Here is a 24,006-nt window from a genome sequence, read left to right as displayed (position 1 = left end):
TTGTGGGCTCTGTCCTCCTGACTTATCCACTTCCCATAGACTCAACTTCCTAATACTATCATGTGGCGGTTAAGATTTCAGCCTGAGGAACTTGGGGGTGGGGTTTGGAATAAACGTTCAGACCATAGCAGCAGCTCCAGTGGGAGAAGGAATACGTGCTGAGAAATAGCGTTCTGCTGATAGGATGGTGTTGGTTGGTGGCTAAGCAGGGGATCTCTAAACTAACAAGAACTCATGGGCTTGCAGAGTGAAACTCAGTGATCGAAAGAGAAAGGTCATTGAGTGAACAATTCCTGGGAAACCCAAATGTCTCCTGTCCCCAGACAGGGCACCCACGAAAGACTGAAGTGCTATTCCATCAAAATCCAAAGGTTTACCTGTAGAGATGGATGGGAGGTCACTTAAAGGAGCATGAGTAACCCCAAAGCCGCAGCACCATAAGAAAGTGGGTGACAACTCCCTAATTGATGGAGTCCCTGTTTCAGTTATTACTCCACACTCTGTATAAAGAGCGTTTCCTGAGACCATGATGTCACTGGCAGCTAAGGCAGAATTGCCTGTAGTTGGCTGGAAGTGCAGGAGGAAGTGGCTAGGATCTTAAATAAGGGTTTAGTGGCCCTCCCATCCCCACTTCTGTGAGGGGAGGTCAGAGATCCACAGGCCTGACTTTGAGACTCTCATTCAGAGAGTCCCAGCTGCTCTTGGAAGGGCGAGGGCTGTTGTGCTCCCAGGATAGTGGTCTACAGTACTTGACTTTTCTGTTGCCGAGAAAGAGGAAAAACCCCAAGGAATTTTAATAGAAGAATCACAAGACATCTCAACTGCTTATTTAAAAAATTGGTAAGAACATATTATAAATATTTCAAACTCAACGACAATAAACACACAGCCGCTGTCTGGAAAAGCTGCGGCTGTGGCGGTGTAAAGACTTACCCATCCCTGTCTTGCTTCAATGGTTTGTTGGCCTGAGTTTAAAAAAAAAAATGAGATTTTCTAACACAGGCATCCGAAGTCTGTAGCCTTGTACTAGAAGAGGTGAAATGATAGCTCCTACCGACAGGCTGCTGTACTGTTGATGTGTTGATGGAGCTTGCAGCCTTCCTCCTGACTCTCCTGCAATTTCTGTCAGGAGTACTCCCAACTCCTCACAAACTCTGAGTTGACAGGGCCCAGCATTGTCTGCCCTTGAGGTGCTCTGCCAAGCATATGGACATTGTCTGACGGTGGTGTTGATGTCAGGGTGCTTCCTGCTCCTCGAAGCTCCCCAGATTGTTTTCCATAGATGCTGCCTCACTCCCCTACCTCTTGTTAGGGTGGTGCTGACAGCCCCCAAACCATGCGATGGCATCTTCTTCCTGTGGTGTGGCTTTTCTCATTTTCATCACTTCCTGTGGATCCCTGTGCTGTGGTTGATGTCGGTAGCCAGTTCTGTCACTAGGTCTAGCCATACTTTGGTGTGTCCTTGTGGTATGGTTTGGTGTATCCGTGGAGGAGTGGAGACTGCCCTGCTGTGGGGTTGTCAGCCCAGTGTAGCGTAACCTCCGTCTGTCCTTAAATACCAAGGACAGATGAACTGCAGGGAAATTTACTCTGCTAGTGGTAGATAACCTTTATGTTTTGTTTTGTTTTATTTTTTCAAGACAGGGTTTCTTTGTAGCTTTGGAGCCTGTCCTAGAACTAGCTCTTGTAGACCAGGCTGGCCTCAACTCACCCACATCTGCCTCTTGAGTGCTGGGATTAAAGGCATGCGCCACCACCACCGCCCAGCTCATAAACTAGTTTTTAAAAGGATTATGCCGGAAGTTGACTTTCTTCCTTCCCGACTCCTGGTGCTATGTGCTTTCTCTGCATCAAGGTTCTAGGTTTTGATTTTTAATTTCTGTTGGAAAGTCTTAAACATTAAGTTCAAACACTCCAGCTTCCTAACTCAGTTCCATTACTTTCTAGAACATCTTAACCCTTTCCACTAGACTAAAACACCTCTGAGTGGCTAGACAATACCCCACATTTTGGAAACTCTGTCACTTCCATTGGTCCCTTGAGGTTCCATTTGCTCCAGGTTTTTAGCCGAGTTTGTCTCTCAGAAGCCAACTTTAATTGGCTCAACTTTCTCTGCTTCCAGAACTGCAGCTCTCATGTCAGAAGGGCGGTCGTCACCTGCTTTTCCGCAGGATGCTGCGGTCGTCACGGAAACAGGCCAGTTAGGTACTGCAAAAGATGCCACTCCAATCACCACAATAACGAGGTGGGGGCCGCCGCGGAGACGCACCTCTACCAGACCTCCCCACCCCCCATCAACACGCGGGAGTGTGGGGCGGAGGAGCTGGTCTGCGCTGTGGAGGCTGTTATCAGGTAACCTCGGCTTCCTCTGAAGACACTCCCTTTGAGGCTCTCCTTGCTCACACAGAGATGGGTGAATTCACTTCAGGTTCTCATGCTCTCTGCTGCCTTGCCATCATCTCATGATGATGTTTTAATAAAATTTATGAATTCAATAAATATTTGGATTGAATGACAATTACGTGCAAGGCCTTGTGCTAGGTACGTAGGAGACTCAAGTGCCCTTCAGTTATCCAAGCAGGAACTAGAGAAGTGGAAACGTATAATTGTCAGGCTCTGGAGAGTGCAGGGTAGTGTGAGCAGAGGAGGTGTTAGGGTGGTGAAGTGGTGGCTCCTTCCAAAGTGAGGGTTTGAGCCCCTGCAGTATTAGCCAGGAGGAGGCCTTGCCCAAGAGCTCAGATGCACCCTGCTTCCTGCCTGTTAGTAATAGGGTGCAGAAGAGCCAGGTGACGCGGTGCTGGTGGGGACCACGAGGCTGAGGGATTCAGATGGCTCCGGCTACCAGGCTGCTGCTGAAGGTTTCTATTAGATGACGGAGAGAGCATGCCACGCCACATCGTCTAGATCTGCTCTTTTCAGATACTATCCAGAGTCACAAGATTAGTAAAGATTAACTAATATTAAAATGCTCTTTTAAAAAAGAGACTATATCTTTTTGATTTGTTTTTACCAACTGACAAACACATGATAGAATTTGATGATTACTAAATCAGATTACAGAAAACTGAGATCAAAATGCAGCCATAGAGTTTCGTACATTACCTAGTTGTTTTCAGTGCGTGTCTTGATTATATGATCGTAATTACAGTGAGCCTATGGTTCATTTTGGGCCAACATTCAATCGGCTCTTTCCATGTTGTGCTGAAATCCACAGGGTAGGCTGGGAAGACGGCTCGGTGGGTAAGAGAACGTTTGCTCGGCAAGCACGAGGACCTGAGTTTGAATCCCAGCAACCATGTAAAAGGCTGGGCACGGTCACATATGCCTGTAACTGCAGCATCAGGGAGCAGAGACAGGAGACCCGAGGGTGTGCTGGCCTGTCAGCCTAACCAAGGCAAGCTCCACATTCAGCAGGGCTTCCTCTAACTAGAATAAAGCAGAGAGCAGGGGAGGAAGACACCCAGAGTCCTTCTCTGGCCTCTGCAGGGGTACACACAGATGTACATACGCTCAGCTCAAAGTATACACCACACCATAACACACACACGCACATACCACACACCATAACATACACACATGCACACACACACCATTACACACACATGCGTGCACATGCGCAGTTATAATTTTTCTCTGCCATCATATATTTAGATGGCTTTCATTTTTTCATATCTTATAAACAACTCTTCGATATTCTGTGCACAGGGCTCTTCCTATATAGTCTCAGATGTGGGTTAGCTGGTCACAGGGTTTAGATGTTGTCATAATATGTTACCAAATTGCTTTTGAAAGCATGAGTATCAGTTTACCTCACCAACATTGTGTATGAAGTCACTTGTTTTTGCTGATCCCTTGCCAGCATTAGTTACTATTACTTTTATCTGCTGCTTGCTTAGTAAGCCCAGTGAGGAACCATTGCCTCCCTTCCAGAGCCTTGACACTAGTTGTTGACTTTTCTTCATCTGGGTGCAAATGACCAGCCTGGCCGTGTCGGTGGCTGGGGAGCCAGAGGGAAGAGGTATTAATTACATCAGCCTACATGCGATCCACTGGAAGGAGTCTCTTGGCTTATCTCTGAGATGGGGAATATAAAATAGCGAGACAGTGAAACTAGTGTTTCTGGGTAAACGGCACAGACTTAGAGGAGGGTGATCATGTTGGGGGAGGGCTCATGCGGCCATTGCTCTGGATGGGCCGTGGTCTGGGATGTGCTTTTCCATGTCTTACTTGAACCCACCCTTCTTGGGCAGTTTGTTGAAAGAAGCAGAGTTCCACGCCGAGCAGAGGGAGCATGAGTTGAACCGGCGGCGGCAGCTGGGTCTCTCCTCCTCCCACCACTCCCTGGACAACGCTGACTTCGATAACAAGGATGATGATAAGCACGACCAGAGGCTGCTCAGTCAATTCGGAATATGGTTCTTAGTAAGACGCCGCCAGTCACTCTTTGCTTTCCTCCTCTCCACTCCTTCGTTATATCTGATGAGGGATGTCTCCTGTTCTTTTGAAAGGAGACAGCGAACAGCGAGACATTAACCTTTTGAGTGGAGTGGTGTACTCTGGGGGGTAGTAGCTCTCAGTTCTGTTAGATTTATCCAACAATGCTCCTAGGAAGTCACCATGTCCAGACTCATCTCCAGAATCATCAGAACCTTTCTTTTTAATTATAAAGAAGTTTATTTTACAACCAATTTTGGGTACACGTATAATTTTATCATTAAGAGGAAAGAGGCTGCATAATAATGCGATGGGTATGCCTGTTAGTTTTTATGTAATCAATGACATTTTGGCCGAATATGTGATACTCCAGGACTCAAATCGTCTTTGAGGTTTTCAGGGTGGATCAATATTTTAGTTTTTCAATCGTCAGTGCTCACCGAATTTATCTTTAACAAGCAAGAAGGCAGCGAGACCCACAGCGCCAAGGCCTTGCCCGACTGAAGCATGCCTCCCTCAGGAGACACAGTGGGAGAGTTGCTAGTTTCGGCTGTCAAGTATGGATTCAGTATGAGGCCCAGACGATTTATACCTCATCATTTACTTGCACTAGGGAAGGGAGTCTTTGCATATTTAAAGGGGGTCTGTGAATACCAGAGGAATTCTAGTTAGGCTGTGTGGAGTGAGTGGTTACATTTGAGTCAGCTGTACCGCTCATTCAGTGGAGACCAAACATGGCAGAGACCCGGCTGAACGAGCCCGTTCTGCAGAGATGCGTGCTTTTTTTCCTTGTCTGCTAGAGTCAAGGATTGTGTCTCCATAGTGATCACTCTTCTATGCTTGTATAGTTTTGTAAAAAAAAAAAAACTATCAAATTGGGAACTGTTGATTCTACATGTCTTGCTTTCAAGAACTTATTATGTAGGGACACTGCAGCTCCTTTTGTTGAAAACTCCTAGAAGGGAGGAACAAGGCTTTAATTAACTAATTAATTTTGTATTCTTGGATCCCACCAAGTATTATTTCTAATGGATAGATGTTTAAAAATGATTTATAATATGGCCAATTGAGAGGGGCGCTAGGGTATCAGAATTACTACTGATGCAAAAGTTTTACCTGAATCTGATCTTTTGAGAACTGAAATATTTATGGGTATTTTTAATTGAAGATATTAGTGAAATATCACTTAACTGACTAAATCCTTTGGATTCTGTTCTAGTTCAGGTTCCATAATAGAGTTACACTAGGAAAGTGATGCTTATTGGCTGCTTAGGGATGTTACTGTGGCAATCCGTGCATGCCTTCAAAAGGACCCAAGTTCTCATAGGTGATAATCATTTGAAACATTCTGATTTTGAATCATCTGGACCCTGACCCCCTCCTTTAAATTTTTTCTTGACCTTCACATGTACTTGTAATAATTTTGTTAAGCTGGGTGGGTGGAGCCTGACTGTGATCCGTTGTGCCTACCGCAGGTGAGCCTCTGCACACCCAGTGAGAACACGCCCACAGAGAGCCTGGCCCGGCTGGTGGCCATGGTATTTCAGTGGTTCCATTCCACGGCGTACATGATGGATGATGAAGTCGGAAGCTTAGTGGAAAAGTTAAAGCCCCAGTTTGTTACCAAGTGGTTGAAGACAGTATGTGATGTCCGCTTTGATGTCATGGTCATGTGCCTTCTTCCCAAACCCATGGAATTCGCCAGGGTAAGTGGAGGTCATCCATCTGGACCTGCTGTGGGGGAGGACTTGGGGAGAAATGCCACCTTTGACCCTCCCTCTGTCTGTGTCAACAGCCAAAGACAGTTAGCTTACCTGGGTGTGGTGGCATCCACCTGTAATCCCAGACTTTAGGAGGCTGGGACAGGAGGATTGCTATGATGCTCACCGTGGGTTGGGCTACAGTGAGTACCAGGCTAGTCAGGGCTACAGTGTGATGATACCTTGTCTCAAAAATCCAAACCAAATCCACATAAACAAACAGCAAGGGCAGTTAGTGTAATACCTGCCCGCAGCCTTGGTGATGTGCCATTTTGGCCTTGTTTTGGGAAGAATGGCATGATGGGATAATGAGGTATCTCTAATAACTTATATGTTCATTCTTGGCATGGCTTGTTTTTATTAAGAAATAAATAATAACAATGGTTTTTATGGGGCTTGGGGGCTCAGTTCTTTTCTGGCTTGCAGCCAAAGAGGAGAATTTCGGAAGCTTTATGTGTATTTCTAGATTATGACAGAATGACATGACTCTGAGATAGTTTTTTACTATGAGCAATGGATCTTCCCTTGGGCCTGCATATGCCCAGTGGGTCACTAGAAACAGGTAAAGCGTGGCATCTCTAGCCTCATTTTCTGTCTTCTTTGGGTCAGATACCTTCTTGCTCGACTGGGCCTATAGGGGGTTGTAATAATTATTTAGGCTCTCAGAGGGTAAAGACACCAAGGCAAAAGCAACTCAAAGGTATTTCAACAAGTGGTCCACCACCGGTTTTTGAGGTGCCATATTTTCAGATCTCTGATGGTTCCTTGAAGTCTTCAGTAATCACCTCCCACCTTCCAGGGTCGGTTGAGCTTTTCAGGGGGTCACCCTGTGAGGAGACAGACTGACACCCTCGTCAGGACAGGGGTTCCACAGGAAACAGACCCCCCCCACACTTCCAGCATCACAGCTCTGGTAGATAATGACCTGGATGCTGATGGAAACTGCCCCCCCCCCCCCGATTGCCTCCCTCCCTGTCTTTTGGGGTAATTTTCTCAACAGGAATAATACTCACTGTGAGCAGAACTGAGATAATGGCCAACCAGACACATTGGACTAAGACCGCTCCGCTGTGTTGCCTCACTTCTGCTTCCCCATGTATCTTCTGGGTTTGCCAGGATTCCTGAAGACAGGCTTCACCCTCTGTCTTCCCAGTGTGGTCATCCTGAGTGTCAGATTCCTTTCTGGTTTTCAGTCATTGCTTTAATTTCTGGGGTGAGTGAACAGACCTGCTTTGTTGGGAACCCCTCCACTCCAGCTTCTCATCTAAGACACCAATAACAGTGGAAGTCTACTCCATGATGTTTAAAAACGCCAAAAATGGTTCCTAGAACTGTTGGAATCCCCGCTCCTTGCACTGGAGAACAGTTTTCTCCACTGTTCTCTTCGATTGCTACCAGTGTGGATGACTATTTGCAGATGCTCAGCTAGCAAGAGCCCACATTTCTTCATTACAATATAATTTGTGCCTAACCAGAAAAGGTGGAGGCCCAGAATCAGTTTTTGGCGGCAATCTGTGATTTATTTTCTAGGTTTTATTTTTATTTTAGATATTTTGTTTTCTTTCAAAAAGACCTTGAGATCATCTTTAGTTTAAACTGTGCTGAAAAGAGACATTTGAGGATAATCAGAGCACAAGCCATCTGCAGGAATAACTGCTTCCAGGATCCAGATGGCTGAGCAGCCAGCTATGCTATGTTCCTCGCATCTTTGGTGCCACCTACTGACTCATTTGTAAAATTGCATTTTTATGTGATGGACAATTTCCAGCTGTTGGATTTCTCTGTGCTGGTGTGCTCCTCTTACTTCCCTTATAGGAGGCAGGTTTGCTGTGATTCTGGGAGATAAGAAGTTACGTTGTCAGTAAAACTTTTCCTCTCCCAAAGTGGGCCCTGTGTGGGAACCAGCGATGATTAATTAGAAGTGAAGGCTCATGGATGAACATAATGAGGGATGATAAATTCTCCCTGAGCTGCTAGAGATTTGAGACTTCCAGACCAAAGTCAACATGGCTTTGGATTTTTGAAGCTAAGCGCAAGTAGCGACTTCCCTCGGAGTGGCTGAATTTTCAGAACCCTCTCTTTGGAGGGGGTAAATGGGTATGCATTTTCAAAATCCTCTGCTTTAGGCAGACACAGCAAGCTCAAACACTCTTTCATTTTCCTTCTTGAGCTCAAGGTTTCACTTTGAAACAGCCTCTCAGTAGTCTGGAATTTGAGTGTCTCCCCTATCTCGTTCCCGGTGACCTTGAAATTGTACCTGCAACAAAGATGCCAGGCAGACTGTGTGGAGAGCTTTTGTCAGACCTTACATGATTAGGAGCCCACAAAGGGGCCTGAGGAAACAAATTCACGAGTAGAGAGCCGCGGTTGGATAGGTCGCAGACCTTGTTCCTGAGGACAAGAAGCCAGGAATGGAGGTTTCTAGACGGTAACAAAGTGAAGATGTTAGTGTCACAAGTGACACTTGTCTCATATGAGCAGTGCAGAAGTTGTGGGTATTTGGTGCATTCTCGAGGGACTTGAACTGCTGTAGATAAATCTTGTGAAGCTTGAGTCATTCAGTTTTGGCTTGTAGGCCTTGGGGCAAGACTACTCAATATTAAAAAAAAACTTTTATTTGTTTATTGTGTGGTGGGGGAGGGGTGTACACGCAAAGGCGTGTGTGTGTGTGTGTGTGTGTGTGTGTGTGTGTGAAGTCCAAGGACAACCTGTTGTAGTTGGTTATCTCCTTCCTTTACCATGCTGGTCTGAGAGGTGGAGCTTAGCTTGGTATGGCAGCAGACACCTTTGCCTGCTGAACTATCTTGTTGACCCCAAAATGTACAATCTTAGTAAGGATCAGGACAATGGATTTTAGTTCTCTGTTGATGCTGGCCCAGGAAGGTGAGAGAATATTTAGAAACTGACTGTGGAGGTGGCTACGTGGTGGACTGCTTACCAGGCAAACATGTAGACCTGTCTTCAAAGCACTGAAGCTGATGTGAAAAGCCACATGTGGCCATGTATACCCCTGTAACTTGGAAGACAGGGTTTCTCCATGCAGCCCTGCCTGTCCTGGAACTCACTCTATAGACCAGTCTTGCTTTGAGCTCAGTCCTGTTTCTGCCTCCCAAGTGCTGGGATTAAAGAAGTTTGCTACCATGCCTGGCTAGACCTTAGACCTTTTTTATAAAAAGACTGTTGCTGCATATGGACAGTAGAGAGAAACAGCAAGCACTCTGTATCACAGTGTTGTTCGTGAAGGAAAATCTGCAATACTGAGTGTTTCAGTAGGAAGTGTGTCTGTCTGCGGACAGGAGCAACTGCATGCTGATCTGGCTTTAGAAAGAGTGATTTTTCAGTGTTGTTTATCATAGTAGGAGGAGAACTTGGGAATTACAGTTTTCATGGGCTCTGGAAGTCCATGGCAGAAGAGTTCAAATTCAGTCCATGACCAGTATCCAGACCTACCTGAAACTGCATCTTCTTGTTGTTATGGAGTTTAGCATGAAGTCCTCAAAAGAAGAACCACAAAGGGCCAGTAAACATTTTAAAAAGCATTCAACAGTCCCAGTCATTATGGAAATGTGGATTCAAACCGATTTTGATTCAGTGTTGCCGGACATCGTAGTCCACACCTTTAATCCCAGCAGCTGGGAGGCAGAGGCGGGTGGATCTCTGTGAGTTCGAGGCCAACCTGGTCTACAGAGTGAGTTCCAGAACTTGCAGGTCTACACAGAGAAACCCTGTCTTGAAAATAAAAAAGATTCACCAGTCAGAATGGCCATCATCAGGAGTATAAGCAGCAACAAATGCTGACATAGATGTGGGGACAAGGGAGCCCTCGTGCATTGTTGGTGGGGGTGGAAGTCAATGTGGCCTCTTTGGCAATCTGTTTTGAGGTTTCTCAAAGATGAGAAATAGAATTACCATCTGACACAGCTGTACGGCTGCTGGGCATTTCCCCGAAGGACTTCATGTCTTCCTGCAGAGGTACTTCTCTTTGCACTTGGATGGATCTTAATGGTGACTTGAAGATTCTCACCGACCTCACTCTGAAGACTGTTGGGTTGTGACTCCTAATAGGTCTGTCCCCTTCTTAGAAACCCTTGACTGTAATTGTAAGGAGCATGTTTCATTTTTTTGGCCAGGTTGGCGGATACTGGGACAAGTCCTGTAGCACCGTGACTCAGTTAAAGGAAGGGCTCAACAGGATTCTCTGCCTGATCCCCTACAATGTGATCAGCCAGTCCGTGTGGGAGTGCATTATGCCAGAATGGCTGGAGGCCATCCGGACGGAAGTCCCTGACAACCAGTTAAAGGAATTCAGGGAAGTATTAAGGTGGGTAAGTAGTTTGACAAAGTCACTAATCGTAGCGCTGACAGCCACAGAGCATGTGCTGTGTGCCGGGCACTCTGCTGATCATCTTATATGGTCCTGTGGAGTGATGTGAAGCGCTCAGGCAAAGTGCCGCCAGAATTTGAGCTCAGAAGGTGTGAACCTATTCAGAAAAGGTTTTGTTCTTGTGGAGCAGTAATTTACATCATTCCCTTTGCTTATGTCTTTAGATCTTGGTGTAGTAATATGAGCAGCAGGGCTGCGTTCCCAGCACCCCGGCCGCCTGCTCGGCTAGCTTATGCCCCGAAATAACAACACACAAACTGTATTCATTTAAACACTGCTTGGCCCTTTAAGCTCTAGCCCTTGCTGGCTAATTCTGATATCCCGATCAACCCATCTCTAATAATCTGTGAGAACCGGTCTTACCGGGAAGATTCTAGCCTAGTCCATCCTGGGTCGGAGCTTCATGGCGTGTGTCTGCCCGGGAGCGGGGCATGGCATCTCTGCTGAGGCGTCTGCTCCCGAGAGGAGAGCTGTGGAGTCTGAGCTCACTTCCTCTTCCTCCCAGCATTCTGTTCTGTTCACTCCACCTACCTATGTTCTAACCAATAAAATGGGCCAAGCAGTTTCTTTTTATTTAACCAATGACCTTCCTCCATCATCTTGGGATAGTTTCTTCTATTAATTCCCATATGGGGATGAATGCTAATGTAATGTTATCAAGCCATAAGGTCATTTCTGTGTAGTGATGGAGACTCACCTCTTAAAGTGGTGAAACTTACGCGTGCCCGATGGGAACACAGGCCTTAGCTCTCTGAGGTTCTAGTTAGGAACACTTCCGTGGCACCCACCAGGCATCTTCGGAGTGTGCCCATCGGTCACTTGCTTCTGTTGCTCTGCTTTGCAGCAAAATGTTTGACATAGAGCTGTGTCCTCTGCCATTTTCCATGGAAGAGATGTTTGGTTTTATCAGCTGCCGGTTTACAGGATACCCTTCCACGGTGCAGGAGCAAGCCCTACTCTGGCTTCACGTGAGTTGAACAAAGCCACCTTTTTGAGCAGTCTTTTGGCCACCGGGCTTTAGATGCATAGGGGACAGGGGAAGAACTTTGGCAGAGACCCCAAACCTTTGTGTCTCTGGAAGTGTGCTGCAGCTGGAGTCACATGTGTGAAGATAAACCACTAAATCTCAGATACATGTAGCTGTAGCTGTAGTGGATGAATGTGTTCGGTAAGATTATCAAACTCGTAGGGCCTTTTAGGCCTTGTGTTTGGCTAGGTGTCCGGGGCTCAGCGAAATTACCTTTGCCTGGAAAGATTGAGAAGTACTCAGGGAAGGAATGGTCCGTGCTGTACTTTCAGCCCGGGATGACTTCCTCTTCTGTCTCCATCAAAGAACACAATCTTTTAAAGCCTGCCTCACAAATTACCTCCTCTCAAGTTTTCTGTAGCTCTCAGTCCACCCAGGTCATTATTCCTTCCTGTAGCATCCCACAGGCTGTCTTTGGGAATTCTTCCCTTTCTAATCATTTTTTTTGGGGGGGGAGGGATAGAAGTTTTCCTTCTGATTATGAACCCCGTAAATTCAAGGACCACATATTATTTTTAACTTTATAGCTACCCAGGTTTTTCCTCCTAGCATTTGGATAGGCATTTTATTTAATGGACACTCAGTTTGAAAAAAATAAAAATTGTGACATCGAATACCCTCCCATGAAGCTTAGACATTTTCACAAAATGAGAGCAGATCCATAGTTTAATTATGATTGCAGAAACATTTTTTTAAAGTTTGCTTTTTGTGGTGCTGGGGATCTAATTTAGGGCCTTCTTCATTGCTCTAAGTGCCGGTGCTGCAACGGAAGGTTTCAAAGTACTGGCCCGGTACTTTGGAAGAGTGCATTGAAGAGAATGGACAAGACAGGGTTCAACTCTGACTCACAATAATTAGCTGTGGAAACACTTGCTGATCTCTTGTGTACAGCAGATAAAGGCTGGGTTAGAAACTTTATCAGTCTTTCTTCCTCTGAGTAACTGACAGTGGGGAACAGCCCCGGTAATTAAACCCAGAGGAAGTGGCAGTCCTTCCCAGAAAGCCATAAAGGAGATCTAAGAGGAGAGGAGGGTGGATTCATTCTGTCTGAAGAAAGGAAGCATGGGACACCAGAGTTCATTGCAGATGAGGTGCATTTGCCCCAAGAGGACTTGAGCTTGCACCGGAAAGCAAGAGAGCTTGCAGCGTTCAGTTGGAGTGGGAGTGGGCCAGGGCGAAGGCTGCAGTGATGCATGGTGAGGAAAAGGTTCCATAGTGCGTGGTAGAGAGGAGGACACAGCATCAGGGAGACAGTGGAAAGAATGCAGCAGCTTACTGTACAGTGGGGAGGGGAAAATGGAAATTCCCAAGATGACTGACTTCCTGGATGTGAAAATGGCTGTGCTCATATGCCTATGCTAACTGTCCTTACATTCAGTAGTTTACATAGAGAAAATCAAGTTGAGTTTTCTGAGTTTGAAAATTTACTTTTTGGGTGTGTTTGTGTGTGATTTTCCCTCAGGTATTATCGGAGTTAGATATCACGGTTCCACTTCAACTCTTGATAAGTATGTTTTCTGATGGTGTTAATTCTGTTAAAGAATTGGCAAATCAAAGAAAGTCAAGAACCAATGAGCTGTCAGGGAACACCGCAGCACGAAGGGTAATTATTGCCATGACTGTTCTTGTCCTACTTGTTCAGACTGGGGAAACCCTTGCCAGCTATTCCGGCCTCCATAGTAGCATCAGTAGAAATCTCTTTGGGAAGAGTGTACCATGTTCCATTCCATTAATCTTTTAATTACATTAAATAAGAAAACATTTGTTAAAGACAAACTTGATATAGCCTTTAATCGGTAAGTTACTGTTTTCATTTTTTTTAATTTAATTTTGCCTTCTCTTAGCATTGAGAGAATGAGAGTAATTTTTTTTCTGCTTATGTTCTTCCTCTGGGGGTAAGACATATCCTGGAAATAGGAATTCTAGTTACTGAAGATCAGTATTTCACTTTGAGGAAAGTGACTTTGTTTTGTGTTTGGGGAAGACATGGTCAATTGGTGGGGACTTTAAGTGATGAGGTCTTTTCATTGTATCTTTGTGAGTGAGAAAAATGCCTACGAATGTAAGATGTCCATAGAGGACCTGAAGGACTTTCTATAGGTGCAAGGATGTCCTCAGACCATGAGCAGTTCCTGAGAGGTAAAGGACCTCAAGTGTCTGCATGGCAAGCTTGTCCTCAGAATGCTCCCCAAGTCACACTGACGTCTGGGGATCAGAAACCCTAATGAGGTCATGGGATCAAAGGTTATACTCAGTGGATTTTTTTTTCTTTGAAAATGATCATTGCCTACCTGTCTGGTAGGAACCAGTGGCCCACTTTGTTTTCTTCCTTTTGCAACTCAAAGGTTGTATAGCAATTCACAGCCTTTCACTCTGTGTTATGTTCACACTGAACATTAGCACAGAGTTGTAGGAACCCATCATCCTCATTTCTACAGTTGCTGAAACTTAGGTCCAGTGAAGTGACACTATAAATGTGTATTCTGATTCATATGGGGTGATCTTCCTTACCTGGAACTGAGTGCTGTTGCTGTGCTTCCTGACCGCCAGAATGGTCCTCATGGGATGAAATGGCAGTTGAGCATGACACACAGACATGGCAGATAGGACTCCACTGCAGAATGTATTGCTCTTAGTAAAAAGGGGAGAGTCTAGTGGGGATTCCGCTGGGGGAGTGATGAGAATGGCTAAAGGCACACAAGGATGATGAAGCACCCTCACCCAGTGATAGCTCAGCCACAAACCACTGTACCTGTGGGGCTGAAGGATACAGAACTCCAGCAGCCTTTCTGGAGCTGGAACTGCAGTAGATGGCTGACTGTGGTCACCATAGAGTGGTGACCTCAGATGCACTGTAGGCAGAAGTGGCAAGAACTATTTCTGCCTCTGACGTCTGCAGCCCTGGTGCTCTTCTGGTGCCCACCACTGACTGAGCCCACCTGGACACCAAATGGCAGAGGGGCAGCTGAGAGACTGTAAGGGGCAGAGTAGAAAAGCTCCGTGAGGATCTCGGGAAGGGATTGGCTGGGTACATGGGAAATAGCCAGCACTGCAGGCCCATTGTATCTTTTCTCCTAAGAATTTGATCATTATAATCTCAGGGGTCATTCCAAAGCCCTTCCGGTCTAGAAGTCTACTTTTACAATTCTAAAAATTATCCTAAAATATTTTACCTTTATATTTTCTCATTTTCCATGAGTTTTCAGTAGTTTAGCCATTGTAGATTATTCTGGCAGCATTTGATAGGATGAAAATGATGGCGGGCACCTTCATTCTTCAGGATCCCAACTCCTTCCCAGACTATGGAATTGTGGGTGTTTTCCTTCCTTGCATACACATTTTATGGGGATATATCATGTCTGGAGGTACAAATAATTTGGGGAAGCCAGTGTGACAGCAGAAAACACCTTCCCTGGGGCCCTCACACCCCAGGGAGAGCCCTTGGAGCCTTCATGAAGTCATGTGCGTTTGCTGATGTGCTTTCTTCCAGGTGAGTGTCGCCTCTGATCCTGGTCGGCGAGGTCAGCACAATATGTTGAGTCCGTTCCATAGCCCCTTCCAGAGTCCGTTCCGGAGTCCCATGCGTAGTCCATTTCGTAGCCCTTTCAAGAATTTTGGGCACCCAGGAGGAAGGACTATTGATTTTGACTGTGAAGATGATGACATGAATCTAAATTGTTTCATCCTCATGTTTGATCTTCTCCTAAAGCAGGTAGTAGAGCCTGAGATTCCTTTAGTTCCCAGGCTGGGTCCTGTCCTAGAGATTCTGTCTATTGGGTGGGCCTCTTTGCTCTCATTGACGCGGGGCGACATCAGACTCCGAGAACCTCTTAAGGAGTCCAAGAACGACCTGTGTGACTGTCTGCAGGGTCATTGACATGTGAAAATGGATCTGAGTTTTAGAAACACTGTTTTGGTAGAATGAAAAAACTGGATACTGCTATTGTCGGGAAGGTCAATGCAGACTTTTGTAGCAATGGGGATAATTTAGGTATGTTTAATAAACTGATTTCCGAAGGGAATTTTAAAAGTTGAAAAGGCTCTGATGAGAAGGGTGTTTCCTCATAATTTAAAAAATTGAAATTATTTTGGATTTACAGAAAATTAAAAGAATAATCCAAAGAACCCTCAACACCCTGCTCTCAAATTCTTTAGATGTTGTTGACCCCACTTTCTGCATGAGTTGTTGTGAGACTAAGCTGCAGGCTTGGGATCTGTCCCCACACTCCAGAGCACTCAAGTCAGACAGCGTTACTGTCTAACTCACAGAAACTTTTGTTTTAGAATTAATATAAAAATATTTCTATCAAAACAAAAATAAACTCAGCCAAATTTAAAAATTATTTACTTATTTTGAGTGCATTTGTGTGGGGATATGTTACCTACATGTGTATTTAAAAAGACATGTCTTTTTAAACTCGTCACTCTGTATAATTTTACATATTTAAAAAATGTTGTTTCTCACCTGCTGTCCAGATCTTGGTTTCTAAGTACTATGATCCAAGGAAAGGAGCCAGGGTTCCTTAGAGAAATAGAAATGGCCAGTCCCAGAATTGAGACAAGGGAGAGTCTGGAAAATCTCACAGTGGCAGAAATTAAGGAACTACTTTAAAAGATTGTGGAAGGCTAGGAATGTAGCTCACTGGTAGAGCGGGGCTTCCAGATGCAAGGGTTTGAGTCCTGATACCACACACAAGAAAGAGAATGGTGTAGACGTGTTAGAGGAACATAGGGCCAGTTTGGAGGAGATCGCACTAATCACACATGGAGTAGCATGAGCCACATAATAACTAATCTTAGCAGATCATGTGACTGCACAGGCACAGCACAGTAGAGAAGGAGCAACGGCTCCTCTAGTGGTAGACTACACAGCAGCAAGTTCCGGGGCGGGGAGCAGGGAAGGATGGACTTGGAATATGGCCATTTTGAAGCCATTGCAATCATAACTGATTCAGGCATCCACCAGACTAAAACCAGTAGCTGAGAGTCTGATAAGAAACAACAACAACAAAAAAACACACGTCATGTACTAATTACAGAAGGAAAAGTGGCCTCTCCCTCAGCATCTTCAGGAGATTCCAGAACCACTCACAGACACCAAAATCCGAGGATGTTCAAGTCTCATATAGGAGATGACCAGGATTTGTAAACAGCAGTACCTAATAAAGCATCACATACACCCTGTGCTTTAACTCTTATCTCTGCTGCTTATAACACCCAATACAAGGTGAGGGTCATATGAATATCTGTTGCACTGCATGGTTTAGCCAAGAAGAAGATAAGTCTGTACGTGTTCAGGAAAGATGCAGTGATCTTTTTCAACTGATTTTGTCCTTGGCTATGGTTGGATTTGCAGAAATTGAGCCCAGGAGTACAATGCATCATTATAGTTACTTTCTAGTAGAGAAACTGAGGAGATCACAGGCTTCCATCGGTAATTCCCCTGTGCTTCCTGATAGGAGGTTTTTAAGAGTGTTTAATTGTGTGCATGTGTCTAGGTGGGGATGCAGTGTGAGTACAGGTGTGAGAGAGCGCTGGGTCCCCTGCTGCTGGAGTTATAGGCTGTAATCAGCCTGATACGGGTGCTGGGAACTGAACTCAGGCCCTCTGGAAAAGCAGCAAGTGCTCTTAGAGCCACCTCTCCAGCCCTGCCTCTGGATACAGTAACCAGAGAGGATATAATATCACACGTGTGAGCTTCCCCCCACCCCAGTGTGTCACTCAATATTTGAGATACATTTTATAAAACAATAGAATGTTAATACTATAAAGTATATTCTCAGAAAATCAGGGGCAGGAATAAAATGAGCAAGGAGCTGTTCTAGACAATGACTGAAGGCCTGGGGCACAGGTCAGTGGCACAGTGCCTACCTAGCTGTGTGAGAAGTATGCAGCTACTAGCCCCACAGGGATGAAAAGTCACCATATCCACCAGCATAATGGCACCTGTTTTTAATTCTAACACTTGAGAGGATGAGGCAGGAGGATTGCTGCTAGTTTAAGGTCAGCCTGGTCTACATAGTGAGTACTGAACCAGATAGGGCTATATGGTGAGACCATATTTCAGAGCGAGCGAGCGAGCGAGCGAGCGAGAGAGAGAGAAACTCTAGAAAACAGAACAAATTAAGTAATCTTAGATTGTTCTAGTATCAACAAACAAACAAACAAATCAGGCCACGGGACTAGAGAGATGGGTCCGTGGTTAAGAACATTGTCTGCTCTTTGAGAGGACCCAGGTTTGAATTTAAATACATGGTGGCTCAGAGCCATCTCTAATGACACACAGATTTTAAGGATAACCTGTATATTTTATTTTGTATTTATACTATTTTTAGATGGATGTTAGAAAGCAGTGTGTCTTCTTGGCTTTTAAACATATATTGTTTTAAAGTAATTGAATTATTGACAAGTATTATGCCAAGAGAATGCTGGATTAAGGACCAAACTCTGTCTTCTTTCTCTTCCTTCCTCTCTTTCTTTCTCTGTCCTTTGGTGTGTCTTTCAGATGGAGTTACAAGATGATGGCATCACGATGGGTTTGGAACACAGTTTGTCAAAGGACATTATTTCTATCATCAACAATGTCTTCCAGGCCCCCTGGGGGGGCTCCCACAGCTGCCAGAAGGACAAAAAGGCGAAGGAGTGTAACTTGTGCCAGTCTAGTATCCTCTGCTACCAGCTGGCTTGTGAACTCCTGGAGAGGCTAGCTCCCAAAGACGAAAGCCGGCTGGTGGTAAGCAGCTGAAGAAATGAGATGGCTTACGATAAGCAAAACCGGAGTGATGGGGCTGTTTAACTGTTATCTAGGACAGGAGATGGGGACACAAGATACAGACTTGTGTTTGAGTGGCTAATGTTGAATGGCAGCAGCTCCGTTCACAGAGTTTTTACAAACACAGAACATTACTGGTATCCCTAAAGGATTTTTATCACTCAGTTATGTTTATGAAGTTTAAATAATAATGGACACAGTACGTTATACAGTTAAATACGAAGTAGATTGTGATGGATACGGATCCAAGGAGCTCACCAGCATCATCAACAATGAAGAAAACCCATTCTCTTTTCCGGTTATGTTCATGATTTGCTATCAGGAAAAGCCACATAAAGAATTGACCTCTGATGGATGTCACATTTCAGTGGCTCCATACTTTAGCTGTTTCCTGTATAGCATACTTTAAAGGGCACACATAACACCAAAATATCCTTAGGCCATCAGAGGTAGATGAAACTGAGTTATCCGAGCCACCATTTCTTCTGCTTCTTCAGATATTGCTTAGGGTCAAAAGTTACTTCTCTAAAAAGATCCAACACTTTTTGAAGTATCACGCATAAGCTATAAAGTGTGCCTTCAGTGGCAGTCTATTGACCTTCTTAGTCCTGTCTTTATATAATATTATGTCTTTTAACACAGCCATTGGGAACTTCCCATAAAATACTCTCCCCACCCCCATTGTCTTTAACTACTGCCCATTGTCCACCATTCTGAACTTAGATGTTTTACATTCCTCGTGCAAGTGAGAATAGTTTACATTTGCTTGATCTGCTTCGTTTATTACCAAAACATAATGTCCTCCAGGTTCATCCTTGTCAGCATATAATACAATGTAATTGAAAAGCAACCAAAGCAAACTAAAATAAAACCAGCCACCAAAACTGATGGTGAGGCAATAGAGATTAAAGCCAAGGAATCTAGGTAGGGTCTGTCTGGAGGTATAGCTCAGTGGTGGTAGAGTGTCTGCCTAGCATGCACAACGCCCTGAGTTCTATCCCCAGCCCTGCTTAAAACAAAACAGCTGAGAGTGACTTGGGATATACTTAAGTAAACAGAGAACCACAAGTCAGTGTGATGATTATTACAGCAAGATATGAACAGAGTAGCTCTGGGGGCATAAGAGAGGGACTTTGGGACAAGCCTCAGGGCGATGGGACCAGGAGCCCTTTGAGGGATATGAGCCCCGAGTTATAAACTGCTGCAGTAAAGTTGAAGACAGGAAAAGAATTCAGACGTAGAGAATGTCACCCAAATGAGACACGGGGTTAATTTGTTAGTGGAGAAACTCTAATCACCTTTTAAAAGACCTACCTGGTCCCTCCTCAGTATCACAACAGAGACAGTCTCAACAGGGCTTAGAGGGGACAAACTGGCACACAGCTTGACTACCCAAGAGGAGCTGCCCTCCATCATGAGCGTTGTGTCTCTGTAGAGCAGGCTGGCCTTGAACTCACAGAGGTCTGCATGCCTCTGCCTCCAAGTGCTGGGATTAAAGGCGTGTGCCAATCTCCAGGACTTTTAACAGTTGCCCATCTCTCTGTCCCCAGCTCCTACTAACCATTTCTATGACACTGACTACTGTAGATGTCTAAGTGAGTTCCTACAGCATTTGTCTCTTGTGATGGCATCATGTCCCCAACCTTCCTTCAAGGTGTAGCATGCATTAATATCTCCTGGTAAAGCCTGAATAACAACCCATTGTGTGGATAGACATTTTGTTGATCCATCTGTCTGCTGATAGACACTTGAGCTGTATACCTTTGCTTCCTTTAACTCACATGTTACAGCAACTTCTTGTTCCTAAAACATGGATTCACACAGGCCACTAGAATTGACATCATGTCTAAAAACATTAGCTCCTAAATAAGATGTGAATGGGTGCTGATCTCTGGGACTAAAGAAAGGTGGGGGAGCTGTCCAAGGAGATCAGGCAATGGTTTCGATGTTCTGTTTTCTTGTACCCAGTGAAGGCAAATATTTCATCAGCCACTGCAGCACACCCGCCTCTTAGTAGCATGGATATAAGTGCTGGTGCAGGCTCTTCTCTTGGCCAGCACAAAGTTGGGTAGAACAGGCTGATTCACCTTTGCTGACTTAAACCAAGCTGTTCTTTATGGCCCCTCACATAGCCACTTGTATCTGTTGCAGGAGCCCACAGACAGCCTTGAAGATAGCCTCCTTTCTTCCAAGCCAGAGTTCATTATAGGGCATGAGGGAGAGGAGGAGGAGAACCCAGCAGCCAGGCATGGAGAGAATCCAGGCACCCGTACAGCGCCCTCAGAAAATGCTGGTAGGTGAACTTGGCTTTTGTCTTTTGCCTCCTTGTGAGATGCCGTTGTAAACTCACTCCAAAAACCAAAAACCAAAAACAAACCAACTCACTCCCGAGTATGTCTGTAATGCCTGCATGTTCTGAGGCAGGAAGATCATGGATTCTGAGCTGTTCTGGAGTACATTGTGAGATTCTTATATAAAAGCCCAAAACCAAAATGGATGAAACAGAATAACATGTGTCTCCTGTACTATTTTCCTAGACCAATGTTCCCTGCCACTCAGAAACTGGTACTGCTTGTGCCTTGTGGCATTAGTGGTAGTTCTGAGCTCCTGCTCAGGGAACCTTGGTGCTGCACGAATGGGCTCAGCAATTTCTACATCCTTTTCGTGTTTCCTCTTTCTGCATTTTGCAGGAAAGATTTCTTGTAGACACATGTCTACTGCCAAAATTGTATGTTCACTTTCACATCAACCATAACAGAGCTGGGCGCTGATAACAATGTATAAAGTGCCTTTGAGTAGAAGATCATCACAAAACTCACTGATGTATCAGCCAAGAGATTTGGCTGTCATTGTCTCTGATGCTAGGAATTGCCACAACTTACAGTGGCACATTATTTGGCCCATCTTGCAGGAGTTTTAAAAAAATACATAATATTTTTATTAACTCTGAAAATTTCTTACCATGTATTTTGATCACATTCATCCCTCCCCTCTGTAACTCCTCCCAAACCCATCCCCAATCTCCCCATTGCTCCAACTTTTTTTTTTCTATCCCATAGACTTCAGTTTGTGCAGGGCATGTACTCATGTGTGAGAACATCTACTGGGCAAGACAGACCACACTCTTCCAGAAAACTGACTCTTCCTCCTGCCCAAAGCCATCAAATGTCAAAAGCTCCTTTGCTAGGGGTGAGGGTCTTGAGAACCCCTCCTCCCTCTGTGCTATACTATTCCACTAGTTTTGGTATCTGGCTAACCTGGTAACTCGAGCTTGCCTGTATGAACACTAGTGTTGCCCCGTTGTCGCGGCAGAGATTAGAGAACCTCCCGAGAAGAGACATCCAGGAGCAGTGTTTGCGTTTGGAAACCATTGTCTGTTTCAAAGACCTTGTTTACCAGTCTGTATCATAAACTCTCCTTAGGAGCTCAGCAACCTGCACCCCTCTCTTCCATACCTTCCTGTCTCCTTTTAATTATGAGGGCACACCCTGCCAGCCCCAGGTCCATTCCCCCACAGGAGCACAGGCAGGGTCTGGGGTGGTTCAGGCAGCTGAAGACACTGGGGTAACATGGAAGCTCTGCCGTGAAAAATGGAAGCTGAGAGTCTTTGATTTAGAAGGTTTCCTCTATTTCCTCACAGAAGGGCACATGCTAAGGATCTCTCTCTCTCTCTCTCTCTCTCTCTCTCTCTCTCTCTCTCTCTGGGTTTTGCTATGTTTAGTTCTGACTGTCCTGGCACTCACTATGAAGACCAAGCTGAACTTGAACTCACAGAGATCTACCTGCCTCTGCCTCCCAAATGCTGGGATTAAAGGCGTGATCTACCACACTAAGTGGGCACTTGATAATATTAAAAAACCAAGTGAAAAGCATCTACAAACATGTAATGCATTCTCTACCCTTTTACCCCTCTCTGGTTCCCTGACCCTGATGAACTGATGAATGATGGGAGGGAAGGAGCTGGGCTAACCTTTGTGTAATTGTGTTTTCATAGCAATAAAGAACGACACGGAAAGAAAATTTTGCTACCAACAGCTTCCAGTAACGCTGAGACTAATATATACCATTTTCCAGGTAGATTTTTCTGAAATATTTGAATATTTGGTTTGGCTTTGGAACTATTTGTTGTTTTGGAAGACACAATAACTGTGTGTTCTTTGCATAGGAAATGGCTAAGTTTGAAGAGCCAGACATTCTTTTTAATATGCTCAATTGCTTAAAGATTCTCTGTCTGCACGGAGAATGTTTATACTCTGCGAGGAAAGACCATCCTCAGTTTTTAGCCTACATCCAGGACCACATGTTGATTGCAAGGTACGTGCTGTTCACATTTTTGTTTACGTTTTGGGTTTCAGTTTTAAGAACTAAAGCGAGAGTAAGACTTACTCTATTTTATTTGACCTTTCTCTCTCAGAACAATAATTTGATAAAGAAACTCACTTACTTCCTAGTTTTGTTTGTTAGTTTTTTTCTTTAAGGAGGCGTTTCTAGACAGGTTTCTCCTCGTAGCCCTGGCTGTCCTGGAACTGGCTCTGTCTTAAAACCAACCTCTGCCTCCCGAGCACTGGGATTAAAGGTGTGTGCCACCAACCACTAGGCCTGTTTTTGTTTTGGCAGGAAGGGTCTCACTGTGTATCCCTGGCTAGCCTAACCCATTAGATCAGGGTGGCCTTGAACTCAGAGACCCCTTGCTTTTGTCTCCTGGGGCACCACACTCAGCTCTGCTTCCGTGTATTTTGTCTCAGTATGCCAGCAGGAGGACAGCAATGTTTGCTTATTAGATTCTGCTGGGCCAGACAGGTAAGGATCGTTCTATGATGTTCAGTTGTTGGCTGAATTATGAATATAGTAGACCCTAGAAAAATGCCAGTGGCGAATAATGCTGCCAAGTGTGATTTTTGTAAGATAGTAATCTTACCCGAAATGCTGGCAGATACTGAATCCTCTGGGTGCCATTAGCCTTGCTTTCAAGAGATAGAGGCATTTTGAGAATAATAATAAAATAGTGCCCTAGGTTTATGGTGCTTTCTTTCTGAGAACCTTCAAATAACTATTATAGACTTCCTGGAGACAAGCCAGAAAAAAAGATCATTTTGTAAGTAGGAGGCTAGTCTGATACTTAAAAAGCCTTCTTCATGCATTGCAACAAAAACAGTTGAGGCTCTGCCCTTACTTATTTCTCATTTATTTATTCAGTCAATGAATATAATGACTTATTTTATTTATCATAATACTATTCTAGTGCTTTGGGGAATTTTTTAGTCTAGTCTGAGAAGGAATGAATGATAAATATTAAGGGTGACAGATATTTTATTGTTTAATTTTGTGTACTTTTGGGTTCAAGAGAATGGCTCAGAGGATAAAGAGCATGCTGTGTAAGCATGGGAGCCTGAGTGTGGATTCCCAGCATCCACACAAAAGCCAGACATGGCATTTATAACCCCAGCACTCTGCAAGGCAGAGACAAGCCAGACTTGTGGGCTTGCTACCCAGTCAGTCTAGATAAAACCATGAAGTGCAGGTACACCGGAAACCTTGTCTCAAGAAGGAAAGTGGAAAGCAACAGAGGAAAACACTTAAGGACAACCTCTGGCCTCCATTCATGGGCAAGTGTACTTACACACACAGA

General features: G+C 44.7%; 1 protein-coding gene across 10 annotated transcripts in view; it reads left to right on the top strand.

The window, feature by feature from the left end:
- Unc79 (unc-79 homolog, NALCN channel complex subunit) overlaps nucleotides 1–24,006 on the top strand; it is a 241,101-nt gene that overhangs the window by 110,053 nt on the left and 107,042 nt on the right. For all 10 annotated transcript variants that reach the window (XM_041633347.1, XM_041633346.1, XM_041633349.1 and 7 more), the window contains exons 12-22: nucleotides 2,123–2,352; nucleotides 4,251–4,422; nucleotides 5,910–6,140; nucleotides 10,325–10,515; nucleotides 11,423–11,546; nucleotides 13,068–13,208; nucleotides 15,096–15,317; nucleotides 18,111–18,338; nucleotides 20,529–20,670; nucleotides 22,372–22,451; nucleotides 22,543–22,691. In XM_041633347.1, coding sequence (XP_041489281.1) covers nucleotides 2,123–2,352; nucleotides 4,251–4,422; nucleotides 5,910–6,140; nucleotides 10,325–10,515; nucleotides 11,423–11,546; nucleotides 13,068–13,208; nucleotides 15,096–15,317; nucleotides 18,111–18,338; nucleotides 20,529–20,670; nucleotides 22,372–22,451; nucleotides 22,543–22,691 — 1,910 coding nt within the window. The remainder of the gene's footprint in view (nucleotides 1–2,122; nucleotides 2,353–4,250; nucleotides 4,423–5,909; nucleotides 6,141–10,324; nucleotides 10,516–11,422; nucleotides 11,547–13,067; nucleotides 13,209–15,095; nucleotides 15,318–18,110; nucleotides 18,339–20,528; nucleotides 20,671–22,371; nucleotides 22,452–22,542; nucleotides 22,692–24,006) is intronic.

Source organism: Microtus oregoni, unplaced genomic scaffold (assembly GCF_018167655.1).
Source record: "Microtus oregoni isolate MIOR12 unplaced genomic scaffold, Mior012 000043F_ref0000047, whole genome shotgun sequence".
NCBI lineage: Eukaryota > Metazoa > Chordata > Mammalia > Rodentia > Cricetidae > Microtus > Microtus oregoni.
This window is presented reverse-complemented; position numbering and strand designations above follow the sequence as displayed.